The 19,619-nt window shown below is 44.0% G+C and overlaps 1 protein-coding gene across 3 annotated transcripts in view; it reads left to right on the forward strand.

Moving 5' to 3' along the window:
• WDFY2 (WD repeat and FYVE domain containing 2) overlaps positions 1-19,619 on the forward strand; it is a 450,542-nt gene that overhangs the window by 243,182 nt on the left and 187,741 nt on the right. For all 3 annotated transcript variants that reach the window (XM_069205446.1, XM_069205445.1, XM_069205447.1), the window contains one exon: positions 16,054-16,166. In XM_069205446.1, the coding sequence (XP_069061547.1) occupies positions 16,054-16,166 (113 nt within the window). The remainder of the gene's footprint in view (positions 1-16,053; positions 16,167-19,619) is intronic.

Below are 19,619 nucleotides of genomic sequence, written 5' to 3' on the forward strand. Positions count from 1 at the left end.
TCTGTTCCCTCCATTTTCTCTTGTATACCGGGCAATCAAAGATTTTCCCTACAGTTTTTTCCTTGCAGTTTGGTTACTTTATCATGTAGACACCAGTGGTCCTGCTCCTAGTCTATTGAGCCTGCCACTTGCTGTCCCACCGATTGTATCATGCTCTTAGGACGCTATGCCAGCTCGTATGGTAAGGATATCCGCCAGAGTTTTTGTCGTGGTATCTACCACCGATGGCATGGACACTTGTAGGGTGTTGAATTCCTCAAGTACCGCCTCTAGAGGGGAATCTCAAGTCTACGCAGGTTGCTCTGACAGCATTATGGGGGTATTCCCACTTGGCACTACTTGGGTGAAGAGTAGCTGTCTAGCCGGCTTGTTGGACTTTTCTGGCAGACATGCAGTCAGTTCAGCTGGGCAGATCCCAGTCGCTCCTGAGTTCAGACTCGAGCAGGATGCCTAGCAACTCCTGGGCATGACTCCTGGAGTTAAACAACAGTGGCCTTAATGTATAGTGGCGAGCAATTGCTGTCTGCTATGTGAGGACCCGGGCATGCAAAACTTTGTAGGGCAGGGAGTGATGAGTCCACCGTGTTGCCACGTGATGACTTAAAAATAGTGCCAAGTCTGGCTGATCACTGTATTACCACTCTATTCAATCGCCCAGCTACTGGGCATGACAGGCCTAGAGGAAGCATGCAGTGGTTGCAGTCGTCTGTTCAGCTTCTGCCCTGTTGTTGGTCCGTTGAGCAGGTATGGCCCACCGCACTTTACAGCATTCTCCTGTGCTGGTCACTAGGCAGAATTGGTGGTTTGGGGTCGTGAGTCCCAGGGAGCTGGAAAGTAAGGTGAAAGGTAAGGTCTCACATGCGGTAATCCTGTAAGCAGAGGCCATGTTGGGCTATGGTCCTATAGCGGATCCTTTGTCTAGCAGCGCTGTGCCCAACCCTTGTCCCCAGATAGCACCAGGTTAATTCTGTGGCTCTTTGCAGGGTCTGTCTTGTGACCTCCTCAGAATCGTGGTTGAGGGGTTGCCTGGGTGGGTGTCTCACTGTCCAAAACCAAGCTAAGGGCTATAGTAGGGCATGGCACCTCCAGATCTTGGCCTCTCCAGAAGAGATGATGTCTGTAGTGGGGCTGCAGGCATATGGTCTACAGTGGGCAGGCTTTCAAGCTGACCAGCATCGTCAGGGAAGTGTGACTTTAAACAGTGAGTATGTGGTTAGTGCTAGGTTTCTGGGTACCCTATTGCAATCCACTGCTCATGTAGCCATGGCTGGAGGGGCTCCGGATCCCCAAGAGGCAGCCGTTGTTACACTTTCTGCCATCGACACGCTGTTGAATATCAGCCCTTTAGTATTAGCACTCCACTTTTTGTTACGGTTAGGCCCTTTCCATCATTGTTTACCCCATGGCTGGTTCTCACTCTGACCCATGCCAAAATCTAGCCTCGCCATTAGTCCCCCCCACCACTCCCTGGTAGCACCGGGAACAGCTACCGGCCTCAGGCTGTGACAGAGGCCTAGAACAGCACTGCCATCTTAACAGGCTTGTGGCTCCACCCTTCTCCCCCTGTCTCTAATGCACACAATTTTCTTGTCATTTTCAACTCTAAGATTTTCTATGAAGCCCATATTAATAATCTAATTTCCACTTGTATTATTATGATGAAGATTTTATGGAAGATTTTGACATTCATCCCTATAGCTGCCAAACAGCTCTTGCTCCAGGCCTTGGTTGTAAGCAGATTGGACAACTGTAATGACTTTATGTAAGTATCCCTTTCTTTGTACTACACAAACTTCAGCTCATCCAGAACAGAATCGTTAGGCATGTACTTGACATCCCCAAACCTGCCAGAATTTCTCTTCACTGGTTTCCCTTTGTAAAGGGATGTATTTTCAAGCACTCTGCTTCTGTCATAAGCTATCTATTTGGCCTCCCAAACTATCTATATGATGCAAAGGCTCACTGGATATGGACCTCTGAGATTGCTTCACTCTTCAGCTACCAACTTAGTTTTTGTTCCCAAGTGACGTAGATCATGCCTAGGACTCTCCTTCTCAGTGATCGCTGCTCTTTCCTGGAACCTATTCACCTGTGCCATTCACATTGAGCATAATTTTCTCAGTCTCCATTAATTATTACTAACTCACCTTATTCAATAATAGTGGTTTGCTATCTTACAGATTGTTGCACCGGGACACCTCTGGGTGTTTGTTTGCTCTTTAAAACCAAAATCACATAATATCCAACGTCTTCAAGACCTTGATACAGTTCTTGTGACTTCCTGGAAGGTTGCTTTGAGGTTGGTGTAAAAGGAAACAGAAGTGTGTTTAAATTGAATGTCTTCCTCTTGTGCTCTAGCCCCCCTGATGTTAATGTCCCTTTCTCTGTAGGTTAGGAGCCGCACGATGATGGGTCTCTGGTATTGGTCAGTGGACTGGAGATTAGAATTCTGTGGAAAGACTTTTCAAAAGTATTCTCTGCCAAAGATAGTGCAGAGTAGTTTTTCAACCCAAACGTACAAGTTACTTGTTTCTGCGATCTGAATAACATCCATTATACTGGTTATTTCTCTGTGAGCAACCTTTCGTAGTTGCTTTATTTTCTCCATGGCTTAATTGGTGTTGCAATGGGGACACTGTGATGTCTTATCTCACCCCTCTTCAGTGAGGGTGACCATGCAGCCTTTGCCCCTTTATTTTTTTAATTTAACTGCATAGTCGTACTGGGTGGTTTTCAAGTATGTGTAAGCAAATGAATATCATGCATTGGGAGCTGCTCTCGAGGCTCCAGCTCTGTTCAGTATTTGCCCCATCAGCTGCCATCATCACATTGCCAGGTCACCCTCCAGGCTGCTTTAGAATATTTTGGGTGGCCCCCACTCCAGGCTTTGGAGAGGAGGGGGTCAAAGCATGGGGAACCCAGAGGAGTAGCTGCTCATACCAGCTGTTTGATGGTCATGTCCAGTCTTTGGAGTCACCTGGAGAGCAATGTCCTGATCAATGATTCGGACACCATCCCATGCATGGGTCAGTGGTGATGTTACTATCGAAAGACCTGTTATTTCAGACAATCTCCTTTGGGGGGGGGGTGACAAGGTGTGGGGAACCCAGAGGATTAGCTGCACATACCAACTGTTTGATGGTCCTATCAGGAGTCACAGTAGTGCTATTGTAGGTAAGTTGCAGTCAGTAGCCACCGTCCTTGTGTGGCCAGACCTGATTTTCCAGCATTCTGTAATCACCCCCACGGCAGCCACAGAAGTGAAAGCCTCCGGGCCTGTGATGTTCTGCAGTGTTGTAGGGCTGAACCTGCATTCAGGCTGTTGGAAAGAACCATTGATACATGCTGATTGATCTTTAACAGATCAGAGACAGTAGAGCTCATGTTCTAAGCTGCCATCTTGTTGTGCAACTCCCTGGCGTCTCCCCACTTCTAAGTTGTGTTATACCAAAGAGCTGGTTCATCTGACCCAGTGGCTCAAGACGGATGTGGATCAATCATGTCTTTTGTTGGCCAATTTAAATGAAACAAAGAGAGTAACTGCTAGACTGAATTAATAGATGGGCCCCTTTGTACATCAATGGTATGCAAGCAAACCTTTTAATCCACAAAAGAACAGGGGAAAACACTGGAAGAACTATATGCTAAGAAAAATGAAACTGGGAGGTGAGGAATGATCTAGCACTACTCTAGCTGGTAAAAAAAAAGAACAACAAGGTTGTGACAAAATGAAGCACCAGTGTCTCTGGTTCTGCACACCGAAGGAATGGCTATTATTAAGGAAACAAGCTCTTATTGTCAAAAATGTTAATGGAAATTGATCCAGTGATTCTAAAGGTTCCTCTTGAGGATGTGTAACAACAAGGGTTAATGTCCGCTAAGATAACGGAGTATGAACCCCTAGACGCCCTTGAAAAAATATCCTTGGACCATGAGAGCCATAGATTCAATATATGAAACATATGAACCTCTGATTGCTTTTATAGCAGCCCATTTGCTACGTAAGTACAGCTAAATACATATGTCTAGGAATATCAAGGACGTTTGTTTCTTCGCAGGTAGCAGCCTAAAAACCTCTGGAAGAGCACCATGATCCTGCACCAGTGTTGTGTAGAAACCTTCCTCGCACCCTGGTGTTTAGATAGTTCTAGGCATAATGCTACTTCTGAAGAATAACCAAAGGACTGTAAGCATAGCCCTTTAATTATTAGAGCCCCATTGAGAGATTTTCGGAAGGAGAGGAGCCCTGACAGAAAGTGGGGACATGGGAAACAACCAAGGCAGGTTCAACTGAGAGCTGGTGAAGGAGCGGAAACCAAAATCTTTGTTGGCACAATGTAGCTGTCAGGTGCACCTGTGCTGCTAATCTCTGATCTGCTGGAGGACTTTGCTAAAAAGTAGAAAAGGAGGACCACTTGCAGAAATCAGTAGGGCCATTGGAAACTCATCACATCAACCCCCAGCACTCCTAGCGATCGAAGTAGAGAGCAGAAATTCGATCTTCTGGTCCAAGGCAGAAAGATCTAGCCAGGGGGCCTTATTAATCTCCTAGGCTAGGAGAAGACATAAGCAAAGGGATAAGAACAATGGCAATCCATGACTTGCTAGCTCCCCACTCCCTTTCTCTGTCCAGGGAAAGAAGATTATGCCCTGCCCAAGTTCCTATACCCCTTCCCAGGGAGGCTAGACTGGGAACATTTGTTCCACTGAATGATTGATGTAACCTTGAGTCACCTGATTGTCAGTGCAGGCTCTGACTGCTTGCTTCAGAAGCTGGGATGAAAAGAACCCCCTCATATTGGAAGAAGCTCCTGACTCGGGAACAACCACCTGGGGAGCAAGAGTTAGCTCTTTGGACAAATGACATGGAACTAACCACTATTGTTCTTATATTTGGGAGTGCTTGGGACAGGAACCATTACCTCATAATTCTCTGACTTTGGGGTCCAATGAGGCAGAAAGTGATTCATCAAAGCATGAAGGTGGACATTAGCCCATGCTACTAACAGTAGATAAGGTGATATATTGCCTTGCACCTTCAACCACTGATGCCTCAGGCTGGTGATGAAGACGGATTTGAGCCCATGTGACTAGCAGCAGGCAAACCGCTATGCCCCCCTGCACTTTCAACCATTTGTAAGCTGATGCCTCAGAGTGACGCAGCAAGGATGGCAGACCCATCAACTTTGTTTGCCATTGAGGTGGGGTGAACAGCATTTTTGTTTCTGGCAGCTCCAATGAACGCCAAATTCTGGGCAGGTTTCAGCTTGACTGAGAAGAAATCCATGAACTCGCAGTATTTTGCACTTCAGATGAACAGCCTCCATTACCTTGGAAAAAAAAGCTGCAAGACCACAAGCTAGTGGCACATAGAATACCCACGAGTGGAACTAGCAGTTTTGTGTATTACTGTGTATTTGTGTATTACTGTGAACTGGAAATGCATACACAGAATGGGAAACATCTATGTGAAGCTGGGTGTACAGGAATATGAAAATATGCATCCATCATGACAGAGGAAGCAAGGAACTCTCCTTGCACTAGCAATGGAAGAATGTTTTGTATGAATTTGGGAAAGGGGTGCCTTGGGAGTAAACTGATCATGTTTGAACTGTATTCTGGAATCAGCATCCTTTCACACTCATCTCTTGGCTTGTGCAAGGGCCAAACCCTGCACCCAGGTCTTGCAGTAGAGTCAAAAGTTGATGCCAGTGGATTCTGTGGTATTGCACTGTAGAGCATCGTCATTAGCCCCCAGGATGTGGACGATGAATGTTCTTAAAGAGGCCACCTGAGTTGGAGATCTTCTTGAACTTTGTTGACCTGTGCTATCATGTGCCTTCACCTGTGACATCATTTTCTGACGCATCAGATATCACCATCCTAAAACTATGCCTAGTAAAGCTCACAGTCTGAAATAATACATTCTCCCCCAAGCCTAATCCAAATAAAATTGACTGTCTAATCCTCCAGACACTCCTAACACCACCCCATTCCAATATTGGCATTTAGCAATCTGAGTTTCACTCCAGCTGTTCTTTTCAGCAAAGTCCCTAGGTTTCATTGTAGATCAAAATATCACCATGTCAGAGCACATCTCCAAGCTGGCATAAAACTCAGAATTCCAACTCAATCTCTTTTGAAGATTTTGGGAACACAGCACAATTAGTTTTTTCACATCTAGACGGGGTAATACACTACCCACCCGCCTGCCCAAAAATGTACTAGTTCTACTCAGATCCATCCTACTTGCCTCAGGATGATTGGTCAAAAAAGTCAGACCACCTCCCTGCCATACAGAAAGATTTGTACAGCCTTTCTCTAGATGGTAGAATGAAATTTAAGGTAGCATCTTAACCTTTGAATCCCACCACATAGGCCATCCCAAGTATTCTAAAAACAAGCTAACACTCAGTGTAGAAGAAAGAAGTGCAGGAAACAAATGTGACTACTGGAAACCTCCAAAGTCAGAAAATACAAAAACTCTGAATCATGCCTTTTCCTGTCTGAACCATGGACATTGGGATAGTCTTCATGATGTTATCAGAGCCAAGCCATCCCTGTTATCCTTCAGAAGAAACCTCTAGATTTTCCTATTTAAGTCTTTCCTATAAGACTATCAAACATCTTCTATGAGCTGTTAGCTGACACTAATACAATTCATGATCAGTCTCATTGTTTGCCATGTTAACCATAAAGCAATCCTTTGCCCATGTCCCAAAGTACAAATTAAATAACAATGTTTGATAAATAATAAATAAGTACATGAGGTAATGAGTATTGCATTGAGGTGGAGTTTTGGTTGCTTAAATAATCATAACTGTTGAATTGTAAGGTCTTTAGGTTTGGGATTGGAACCAGAATATCAGAAGGTCCTTTCAACAGATTTTTTTAACTGGAAAAGTGTATGTTTTTTAAATATTTTTTATACGTATTATTGTGTGGTGTGATTGAAGCAAGATAACTTCCTTCAACAAAGTTTTCAGTGTTTTTTCTTAATGTAATTTGTCCCCTTTTCGTTCATGCTCTGCGCACAGTGCTCCAGCCTACACCACGCACAGTGGGCTCTGAGGTCAGGAAGCAATATCTTACATCTAGTGTCCCTGTCCTAGAGCTTGCTGCTCATGGCCTGCAGCAAGAGCACAGGTTCTGAGCACAGAGCATAGTCTTAGATATCTCCTGCACTGAAGATAACATGTACACGGTCACAAAATCCTTTGGCCATGTCCAGCCCATCCTGCATCCAATACCCTACCCCAATGAGTATTGGAGACTTTGTATTATCTTGAGCCGCTAGGGGTGTATCGTCTCTCCTGCCCAGATAAAGCTAGGCACAGGAAGAGGCATACAGCTATGCCCTTCATTTAGAATCTTTGTTACGAGTGCCCTCAGGACAAACTCGATTGGTTTTTCCGGTTGGTTACTGGGTATATATATATATGTTCGGTGGCATGTGTAGCTGGAGATACACATGCTGTGCATTATCCTGCCATCTAGTGTTGGGCTCGGAGTGTTACAAGTTGTTTTTCTTCGAAGAAGTCTTTTCGAGTCACGAGACCGAGGGACTCCTCCCTTTCAGCTCCATTGCGCATGGGCGTTGACTCCATCTTAGATTGTTTTCTTTCTGCCATCGGGTTCTGACGTGTTCCTCTTCGCTCCGTATTTCGAATCGGGAAAGTTAGCTAAATATCGAAAATTCTACGGTATTGTTCTCGCTCGGTACCGGGTTAGTGTTATCGTATCAGCACCGATCGCAGAAGCGCTCCGGCGGCCCTTCGGGGCTTCCGCTCTTCAGCGGGGCCTGGTCGGCCCGAACGCATCCATCGACAAAGACTTATGGAGCGGACCCCTTTCCGCTTCTGTCCGAAGTGCCACTCGAAGTATCCTTATACAGACCAACACCTGGTTTGTAATCTGTGTTTATCACCAGAACACAGGGAGGATACTTGTGAGGCCTGTCGAGCGTTTCGATCAAAAAAGACCCTTCGTGATCGACGAGCGAGAAGACTACAAATGGCGTCGACACCGAGAGAACAACTCGACGCCGAGGAGGAGGAAAGAATTTTCATCCAGGGGACGGACTCTGACGATTCCGAAAGTGAGCGAACCACGATGATGCAGAAAACAGTGAGTAAAACTGCCCCGTCCAAAACTCACACAAAGATCGTTAAGGCCAAGGGGACACCACCGCCAGCAGGCCATGGCTTAACCCATCGAAAAGAAGGTGACCAAACATAGGCACCGAAAAAGGCCAGAGATTTGCCGAAGACTTCCGACTCCGGTCGAGATTCCGGCACCGAACGATCTCAACACCGAGAGTTCGACTCACCCAAGGTGAGAAAAATAACGTCTGAACCGAGAAAGACTTTATCGGAAACATCGGTACCGAAAAAAGCGGCTTCGGAGCCGAAAAGAAGCTCTTACACAGAAGAGCAAGGACTTTCCAGCCAAATGCATGAAAAACACAGATTTGAGCAGGAAATAAGCATGGTTGAGCCAGTCCATACGCAAAGGAGGTTGCATATCCAGAAAGAGACTGGAAAAATACAAACTCTTCCTCCAATTACAAAAAAAGAAAACTGGCATTTCAAGAGTCAGAAATACAGCCAAAGGCGAAGGTGGCCAGAGAAAAAACATCACCACCAAGTTTTTCTCCACAACCTTCCCCACTACACTCACCACAGTTGTCTCCGGTGGGAACACCTCCTATGCAGTCACCTACGCATACAGGGATGACGCAGGATGATCCTGATGCATGGGATTTGTATGATGCACCAGTATCAGACAACAGTCCGGACTGTTACCCAACAAAGCCGTCCCCTCCAGAGGACAGTACTGCATATACGCAGGTACTATCAAGGGCAGCTACGTTCCACAATGTAGCAATGCACTCTGAGCCAATAGAGGATGATTTCCTGTTCAACACCTTGGCATCCACCCACACTTCCTACCAGAGTCTGCCAATGCTCCCAGGCATGCTCAAACATGCAAAACAAGTATTCCAGGAGCCAGTTAAAGGAAGGGCTATCACGCCTAGGGTGGAGAAAAATACAAGCCTCCCCACAACGGATCCTGTGTTTATAACACAGCAACTCACACCAGACTCGGTGGTTGTAGGAGCAGCAAGAAAGAGGGCAAACTCTAAATCGTCAGGAGACGCTCAACCGCCTGACAAAGAGAGTAGGAAGTTTGACGCAGTGGGCAAACGAGTGGCAGCACAGGCAGCCAATCAATGGCGGATCAGAAACTCACAAGCCCTACTTGCTCGCTACGACAGGGCACACTGGGACGAGATGCAACACATTATACAACACTTGCCCAAAGAACACCAGAAACGTGCCCAGCAGGTTGTGGAAGAAGGACGAGCAATATCCAACAACCAAATAAGGTCCGCATTAGACTCGGCAGACACGGCAGCACGAACAGTCAACACTGCGGTAACCATTCGCAGGCATGCATGGTTACGAAGCTCTGGATTCAAGCCAGAAATCCAACAAGCAGTCTTGAACATGCCTTTTAACCAGGAACAATTGTTTGGGCCGGAAGTGGACAAAGCAATTGAAAAATCAAAGAAGGACACGGACACGGCCAAAGCCATGGCCGCGCTCTACTCCCCACAGGGCAGAGGCACATTTAGAAAACCACAATTTAGAGGGGGGTTTCAAATGCAAACACCAGAGCCTTCCACCTCGCAAACCAGACCCACCTATCAGGCACAATACCAGAGGGGAGGGTTTCGTGGCTCATATAGAGGTGGACAATTCCCAAGAGGAAGGGGAAAGTTCCAGACACCTAAAACAAGCCAAACCAAACAGTGACTTCAATGTCACAAAACCCCAACACTTGACACCAGTGGGGGGGGGAGACTTACCGCATACTATCAAAACTGGACACACATTACTACGGACGCATGGGTCCTAGCCATTATCCAACATGGTTATTGCATAGAATTTACAAAGTTCCCGCCAGATGTGCCCCCAATGGCACACAATATGTCCAAACAACGCTTAGACCTATTACAAACAGAGGTCCAAGCATTATTACAAAAACAAGCAATAGAGTTAGTACCCAACCATCAGAAAGGAACAGGCGTCTACTCACTATATTTCCTAATTCAAAGAAGGACAAAACGTTACGACCTATATTAGACCTCAGAACACTGAATCTCTTCATCAAGTCGGATTACTTCCACATGGCAACACTTCAAGACGTGGTTCCCTTACTAAAAAAGGAGGACTACATGTCAACATTAGATCTCAAGGATGCCTACTTTCACATACCCATCCATCCTTCTCACAGGAAATACTTAAGGTTTGTAATACACGGCGTACACTATCAATTCAAAGTGTTACTGTTCGGGATAACAACAGCCCCAAGGGTATTTACAAAATGCCTTGCAGTAGTAGCTGCTCACATAAGGAGAAAGCACATGCACGTATTCCCATACTTAGACGACTGGCTAATAAAAACCAACACTCAACAACAGTGTCTACTTCACACGCAATACGTTACAGAAACTGTACACAAACTAGGGTTTTCTATAAATTACCAGAAATCACATCTGCAGCCATCCCAAATACAACAATACTTGGGAGCAACACTCAACACACAAAAAGCGATTGCCACTCCAAGTCCACAAAGGGTCCAAGCGTTCCAAAATATAACATCAAGCATGCAGCCAAACCAACAATACCCAGTAAGGTTTGTCTTCATGCATAGCCATTGTCCCAAACGCAAGATTAAACATGCGGCCCTTACAACAGTGCCTAGCAAAACAATGGACACAAGCACCGGGTCAACTCCAAGATCTAGTGTTGATAGACTGCCAGACACACTTCTCGCTTCAATGGTGGAACCCTATAAATTTAAACCAAGGGCGGCCATTCCAGGACCCTGTGCCTCAAAATGTGATCACAACAGATGATTCCATGATGGGGTGGGGAGCACACCTCAACAAGCACAGCATAATGGGACAATCAACAAAAACAACTCCACATAAATCATTTAGAACTGTTGGCAGTGTTTCTAGCATTAAAAGCATTTCAACCACTAATAGCCCACAAACACATTCTTGTCAAAACCGACAACATGACAACAATGTATTATCTCAACAAACAAGGAGGGACACACTCGTCGCAACTGTGTCTCTTAGCACAAAACATTTGGCATTGGGCAATTCACAATCACATTCGCCTAATAGCACAATATATCCCAGGCATTCAGAACCAGTTAGCCGACAATCTCAGTCGAGATCACCAACAAACTCAAGAATGGGAAATTCATCCCCAGATCCTACAGGATCACTTCCTCCACTGGGGAACACCAAACATAGACCTATTCGCAACAAAAGAAAAAGCAAAATGCCAAAACTTTGTGTCCAGGTACCCACAAGGGCAATGCACTATGGATCAGTTGGTCAGGGATATTTGCTTACGCTTTTCCCCCTCTCCCACTCATTCCTTATCTGGTCAACAAACTGAGTCAAAACAAACTTAAACTAATACTCATAGCACCAACCTGGGCTCGCCAACCGTGGTACACAACACTGTTGGACTTATCAGTAGTACCTCACATCAAGTTACCAAACATACCAGATCAGTTAACACAACACAAACAAGAGATCAGACACCCGAATCCAGCATCGCTCAATCTAGAAATCTGGCTCCTGAAGTCTTAGAATTCGGACATTTAAACCTTACACAAGAGTGTATGGAGGTCATTAAACAAACTAGAAAACCTATGATGAGACATTGTTACGCAAACAAATGGAAAATATTTGTTTACTACTGCCACACTAATCAGATTCAACCACTACATGCCTCCACAAAGGATATTGTAAGCTACTTATTTCACTTACAAAAGTCTAATCTAGCATTCTCATCCATTAAAATACATCTCACTGCAATATCTGCCTATCTGCAGATTACACATACAACATCGCTTTTTAGAGTCCCAGTAATCAAAGCATTTATGGAGGGACTAAAAAGAATCATACCCCCAAGGACACCACCAGTACCTTCATGGAACCTTAATATTGTATTAACACGACTCATGGGACCACCATTCTAACCCATGCACTCTTGTGAGATGCAATACTTAACTTGGAAGGTAGCCTTCCTAATAGCTATCACATCACTTAGAAGAATAAGTGAGATACAAGCATTTACTATTCAAGAACCATTTATACAAATACATAAACATAAAGTGGTTCTCCGTACAAATCCCAAATTCCTACCAAAGGTCATATCACCATTCCACCTAAACCAAACAGTGGAACTCCCAGTATTCTTTCCGCAACCAGACTCAGTAGCCGAAAGAGCTTTACATACATTAGACATAAAGAGAGCACTAATGTATTACATTGACAAAACAAAACAATTTCGTAAAACAAAACAATTGTTTGTAGCCTTCCAAAAACCTCATGCAGGTAATCCTATATCCAAACAAGGCATCACCAGATGGATAGTTAAATGGCTTTTCTTGGGAATATACCTATGACGGAAATTTGTAAAGCAGCCACCTGGTCTACGCCTCATACATTCACTAAGCATTACTGTGTAGATGTGTTAGCAACGCAACAGGCCACAGTAGGACAGGCTGTATTAAGAACATTATTTCAGACAACTTCGACTCCTACAGGCTAAGCCACCGCATTAGGCTCATCCCCCCCCCCCCCCCCCCAACCACCCCTTTCCTGGCCGATCTCTGGCCCAGGGACCGCATCCCCTGGGGCCTGGCCTAAATATTTATGCACCCCCCCACCCCCCACCCAAGCTTCTTTTTTTTTTTTTAGGGACTCTGCATAAGCAGAGTCCTAACATGGCTGACAACACTTTCTGGTTGAAGTGTTGTCAGCCAATCAGATCCCAGTATGAGATGGGAAGGTTTCATAGAGCCTTTGCATCCCCATCTATACAAATTTGAATGTTCTTCAATTTCTGAATGGATTTACACCAAATAACAAAACGGGCTCTTTCTTGACCAAGAGCTACTTTTCTGCCAAATTTGGTGTAATTCCATCCTACTGGTTCGGGCACTATCGCTGTTCAAAATCCCTATAAGAATTAACATAGCTCCTTTATTGACAGTTCAACCCCCCTTTTTCTCAATCCTCGCTTGACGAATCACCCCGAAACTTTCCAGACAGTAGCTGACATGACTGTTGAATTTTTTGGAGAAAATGTTACGATTCGTCAAGCGGTGCCAAAGATTTAGGCAAGTCAAAAAACGCTTTTTCTATAGAAACTATATCCTAACTGTAACTACCTAGTGGCGACTGTCACTAGTAAAATATATGTGTATCTATATATATATAGCACTAAGAAAAACCGAAGGTTACAGGGACATCATAGTTAGGATCAGAATTCACCACCATTTGGTATTGATTATCTGGTTCCTATTTGTGACTTGTTATTTGGGTTCTTATAGACCATGGAGGTTCCATGTCAATATTATTGTGTCTTGGAAGATTCTGTCATAGTGATATTTGACTTTAGCAACGGGCCCTTTTAAGTTTAGGAAGTTGTAGAATTTGGATTTGGTAATACTTGTTTTTGCTGTAATTGAGCAAAAAAGAATAGGTTATGCAGCAACTTTGTATGTTTTATCTCTCACATGGATTTAAAAAAAATAGCCTCGTTTGCTTTCAGTAGTTTTAGGAAGGCTAACGTGAAAAGGAGGTTAGACAGTGGGTGGCCTTGTCTGAAGTTGCAAAGGTGATTACCGTTCGGAGAATTACTCTGTGTGACTTTAGGGGAGTCCAGCAGGGCTATCACTGCAGTTGCCACGTTCTAATGATGGCATTTGTAATTGCATACGTAAGGTCTTTATCATAACCGTGAACCGTACAGCAGTGTTTATATTTTGGATTGTGGTCATAAAACGTCTTCATCTGAGGTTTTCTACTGACTTTGAAAAAAGTTTCAGTGGAAAACATGTGGGTGTAAGTACCATTTGTAGTTACTTGGCATGTGACTGGTAAAAATGACATCTTTCAGGTCTTGCCGTGATCTATTTTAATAGCAGTTACTTATCTCTGGTAAGAATGCTTTTCAAGATTCCCTGTTAAAGCTCATGTGTATATCATCAAAATTGCAGTTCATCCAAGTCATAGCATTCTAGAGTACTTCATGCACTACTGAATTCTATCCAGTGCCGTATCGGTTGCGCATTGTGCTCCCTGTAAATAACAAATACGTAAGCTTCGCTGGGAGTGGTTGGCATTTTCACTAAGCTTGCTGACAAGTTAGAGAGGTGATACTGAATGCCTTCTGATTTTTTTTTTTTTAATCAGTGCTGAAGTGGGAGGTGGAAGAGAGGAAGTCCCAGTATCTTGAGATCTTTCCTTTCAGCACATTTGGAGAAGGGACATGGTGTGCCACCTCATCATGGTGCCGTTGCAACAATGTGGAGTTTCATGGAAACCTCTGTAATTGGCACATTATGTTGGGCTAACGTTAGTCCTTCAAAAGACTTAAGTACAGAACATTTTAAGTGCTTCCTGGCCTAACCTGTTTGGTAGCCGGCCATGTCCTGTTTGCATAGGACACAACCATGTTTGCACTTCAACTTGAATGCAGATCGCACAAGTAACCACAGGTTTGCTGTTGAAGCACTCCGTACATGCCCAAATGAAATGGCAAGGTGCAGCCTTGCCAATCATTACTCTGTGATGCACAAGAATAAGGAGCATAAAGTCGTGGCCTCTTCTTTGGGCCAAGCAGAGACTGTGTTTTAGAAGATTTAACATTTAGATAAGAAGCCTGGGTGCATTGTACTCCTAGATTACTGAGTGAGGTAAAACCAGACACATGTAGGCGAGATTGCGGCTATTTGGCATGATTGGTAGGGTCCTCAAGGGTGACATTGGCTGTGTGCGTTGAAAGATAGTGGTGCAAGATTTTAGTAGGAATGGCATAGTGGTGATCAAAACACTTTTAGGGCTGTGGATGAATGAATAGGTACTTGTGGGGTGAAAAGAACATCAGATACCTTGTTGGGAAGAGGAGGATGAAGGATTTGGAAGGACTTTCTCACACACATGGTGTGATGGAGGTTGTGGAACGAGGATGGGAGTATCATGAAAGCGAGCAAGGATGAGCAGTGGTAAGATCATGCCCTTCGTAGAAAAAAACATGAAATAAACAAATGCATACAGACACATTGTAGTAATGTACTCAGGTGTCAGAAATTCTGACCATCTACTGTTGCAAAAAAAAGGAAAAGGACCAAGCATAACTTGAGCATCCTAATCTTAATTTCAGTTGTGACAATCAATGCGATTAGGATGGCGTTGTTTGAAGAAGCGATATGACTAGTCCTCTGTACAGAAGTTTCACAATTATGGTTGTATTGATTGCCCAAACGTGTGTCTACAGTAAAGTAATGCCAGTATATAGAATGAAAAAACATGATAGTGAGTGATGTAGGTGATTGCCTCCAAACTACATTGAGAATATATAGAAGGTGAATGCCGTTGCCGCTCATTGTTGCAATCTATAAAGGTACTACTGTGAGTAAAGTACTGAGAATCTTCCTTCTGTTGTAGAAATAGAGCAGCAATCCAGAAATCCTACTGCGCCCAAAAAAGGTAGTGTGTGTATGTCACAACAAAATAGAGTGTATATTGTACCTCACAATGGTAACGTCCATATTTTCTTAAATTAGAAATGTTTGAAATGTCACCCGAAAAAGTGAGCTGAAATGTAAGTCAAAATAACAGCATTAAAGGGAGTGACTTGAGGTGGGTGGGCATTGGGAAGGGTTAATGTGCACGTTGTTGTTTTGTGGGAGCACAGCAGTGCGATATTGGCAATACTGAAGGTTCACTGCATAGTGGACAGAAAGCTGGAGACACACTGTGGATACTGTAGATGTATCCATGTCTGTGTTACTGTTACAGCTTCTGTTTGTGTACTGACTTGTAAGTATGAAAATGCCAATAAAACTGTTTTATTTTATTTTAAAGAGTGAGTGATCCGCATAATATGTTCAGTTCTTTTATTTTTTTCTCTGATTCCATACGCATCTTATTCCTCAATTTGATCATGTCAGATTCGACATTGAGACCCGCCATGTGTTTGTAGGTGATCATTCTGGACAGGTCACAATTCTGAAACTGGAGCAAGAAAACTGTAGTCTTGTCACAACATTTAAGGGACACACAGGTATGTATTTTATTTTGCCATCCTTCAGATTCAGACATTTTTTCCGAGAACTTTCTGTCACGAGCTTGTTGGCCACAAGATAACGTACCCACTGGTTTCACGACTACATACACATCATTTTGTTATACTTTACGTTATGGATATCCAACTATTGCAGGAATGTCCTTTTTGAAGTGGTTGGAACAAAGGTACTATCTGTGCTTTTGCATTTTTGACGTGGGGGAGGGCTGGCGTTTCTAAACATTCAGTCTTGAGTGCTGCCAGTCTGCATGGCCTGCAATGCTGCTTTCTTTACACCATAGAGACGAGTGGATGGTAGAGTAACACGCCTACTTTAATTCTGGAGACAGCTGTGGGCAAATTGCAGACAGGGAGAACACCTACCTCAGATTGCTGCTGGTTCTGCACTTGGCGTGTGATTTTTTTAAATGCCTAGGAATCAATAAGTGGTGTGGTGTTCTTGAATCTACAGTGTGCGTCTATGCTTAAAACCTCAGAAATAGATATTTTAAGTTTCTTCAGACTTCCAGCAATAGAAAGAGTCCCATGTTGGCATCAGTTATGACTGATGGGTTTGGATTCTGAGACTAGCAAATTTGAATGCTGTCACACTGATCAAATGTAATGTATGCTTCCTTTGAGGACTTCATTAGCATAACGTGGTGGTGTCTTAGTGCAGATAAGTTAAAAGTGATGTGTTTTAAAAGCACTATTAGTATTTGTGGCATCATTAGTCTTCCTAGGTGAGGTTGATAATGTAGTGAGATATTCAAAAGAAAGTTGGTTAGTGGACAGCAGGTGTAAGGACTGTTGTATCAACTATCAACACACTGGAATACTGCCAACTCAGCAAGTGGTATTTGGCAACTCTTTAAAAGTTAGCTCCAAAATTGCAGGCGTGACTAATCCACTCTTTTCAGCACACTGTGAATCCACAACATACCCCATCACTCACTTGTAATTGTCTGTTGTTCAGAGTGGAAAGAACTGTGATATTGTCTTACTTTCTAGCTACATTTCCTTCTTGGTTGTCTTTCCGGGGTGGTTTTAATTGGATACAAATGTTCTTTTTTAAATCTTACTTGTATTTCACCTCTATATTAAGTGACTTTCTTTACAAATCTGTTAGAATAAACACTAGAATTCAAAGTGTGCAGGCCCATTTTTAATGTTAGCTCTATTTCCTAATTTCTTCTTTTCAGTCACAACTTGATGGCATGTCACTCTACCACTGGTTTTGGCTAAACAGACATTTTCAACCAATCTTTCGACTGTTAACACACTGCATGTGTCTTTTGTAGATTTAAGAGAACTCTGTATTATTTGAAGTACCCTTGTCGCTTTCAGTCTTCAGAATCATTGTACCCACTATGTTCTGATAGATTGGTGGGTGTGAGCGGGAAGGCCATCTACCCACATTCTTATCACCACATACATTCCTTAAGATATGAAGGGTTGAAAGATCTCACACTCTGCAGGTGGCTTTGCCTTCAAGTCCAAGGGTGCCTCATTGTTTTTTACTTCTCTTTATTGATTTTTTTTCTCACTGTTGAAACTTATTTTAATTTCCTTAATTGATGGGGTTTATTTCATTTTCCTTTCCATTTCTCTTTTGATTGTTTGTCATGGACTGCTTAGTTCCTTTTTGTTGCTTTAAAACAGTGTTCTGTTCCATGGCAGTTTAAAGCACTGAAATAGCCACACAGCAGGCACATGCCGCAGGCAAGCCTGTCTGAGGAGATCCATGTGCCCCCCTGGAGGTAACACTTCATTTGTCTTATCTATGTTCACTGACATTGTCCTATTTCATTAGTTATGGATGGGAGAGTTTAATCAATTACCAAAATATTTCCGTTCTCAATCTCCCCCCACTACTTGGACCCAGCAGACCTTCATTAGAGCTATAAATCTCCCTACGCTTTATTAAATGAGTATTACTCCATTATCAACTCAGATTGCTTCAAGAGAACAAAATCTGTATTGACATAATAATTGTAGATCTTAACTTAGGTATTTCAACTTAGATATCTTCTTTATTCCAGAACACTGGTACACGTTTTTCCTGACCCTTATCTTTATCTTACTGTTTCAACAACTTAAAACAGTCGGCTACATTGATCATATTCACCAGTTAGTGATTAGCTATCACAAGCAAACATGATCATATCATATTTCTTGCACTTGCACGCCTTTGCACTGGCAGAAATCCCTATGTCTAACATTGACATTAGTCATTATTGCGCAATCACCTGCCTGTGCTGAGCTTTTAGACTTTTTAGTGCTTTAAGTGTCCAATTTTCAGTTTTTAGGCAAATTAATTTTATGAGTCATGAGGTTGGATGAGGCTCAGAAGTTGTACTTCAGTGCAATGCATTCAGGCACGCAGGGAAAGGAGCCTGTCGTCGGACGGCTGGTCTTGCGATCTCTGCCCTTGCTGGTTGAAAATGTCTCAAGCTGAGAGTGGCCCCAAGGAGCGGCCCAGAGCAGTGAGTGGTGAGCTGTGAGTGAGGTGGGCAGCGTGGCAACTGAGCGGCCAGGTGACTGAGCGGAAAAAAAGGAACAGTACAGGGCGGCCGAAGCTCTGGAAAAATAACGACCCACAGGTTTGGGCCTGGCACTGGGGAAAAAAACTTTTCAGCACTAATTCAAAGGGATAGGCAAGGGTGTCACCCCAGCGCCTGCTTAGCTCCCTTTGTTCCCTGCTTTCCACTGCTTGACTATACTTCATCGTGGGTGGGTGGGGCAGAGAGGTGTGTGCAGCCCCAGACTCTGCCACCATAGTAGGTAGAGCCTGGTTGCCACAGAAGCATCCTGACTAGGTTCAGGTGCGGCTTGAGACCCTGCAAACTCCCTCCCTCTCGGATCGCCCCCCTCCACCCCCACAACTAATTCAGTTTGTGGTGGTTCATGGTGTACTCACCCCAGTTTGTGCACTAACAGCCTCAGACTTACAAACAGTGGGACGAAGAAGTCCAGCGGGACGAGGCCGGCGTTACCAATGGCCCTCAAACCCTGGAATACCAAGGCTGCATGCCCTACAGAACCCACATCGGCAGAGGATCCCCATCTTTTTAATCGGAGTTCAGTCCTCTGGCTTCAAACTTTGTATCCAACCATGTCAGTGCCAGTTCCTGGACCACGGCTGGCCAAACACCCCTACGTATGACCATCCTGATGGACTTATTTATTAGGAAACCACCAAAAGTTTATCTTTATCACTCATTGCAAAAAGGAGAGTCACCTGCATGTGACCATATGGTGCCAGCTTTGGTGGTAGGGTAAGGAGGGCTGTCTTTGAGTGACAGTGGTGATGGCAGAAACACTGATCCACATATGAAGGTCATCTATCTGATTCATGTATCAAGCAGCGTCCATCATCAGCCCGCCAACTGCTTTTTTGACCAGCAGCCCTGTCATAAGTGCTCTACTACAGGCTTCTCTAGAGGCTAACAG

Source organism: Pleurodeles waltl, chromosome 8 (assembly GCF_031143425.1).
Source record: "Pleurodeles waltl isolate 20211129_DDA chromosome 8, aPleWal1.hap1.20221129, whole genome shotgun sequence".
Classification (NCBI taxonomy): domain Eukaryota; kingdom Metazoa; phylum Chordata; class Amphibia; order Caudata; family Salamandridae; genus Pleurodeles; species Pleurodeles waltl.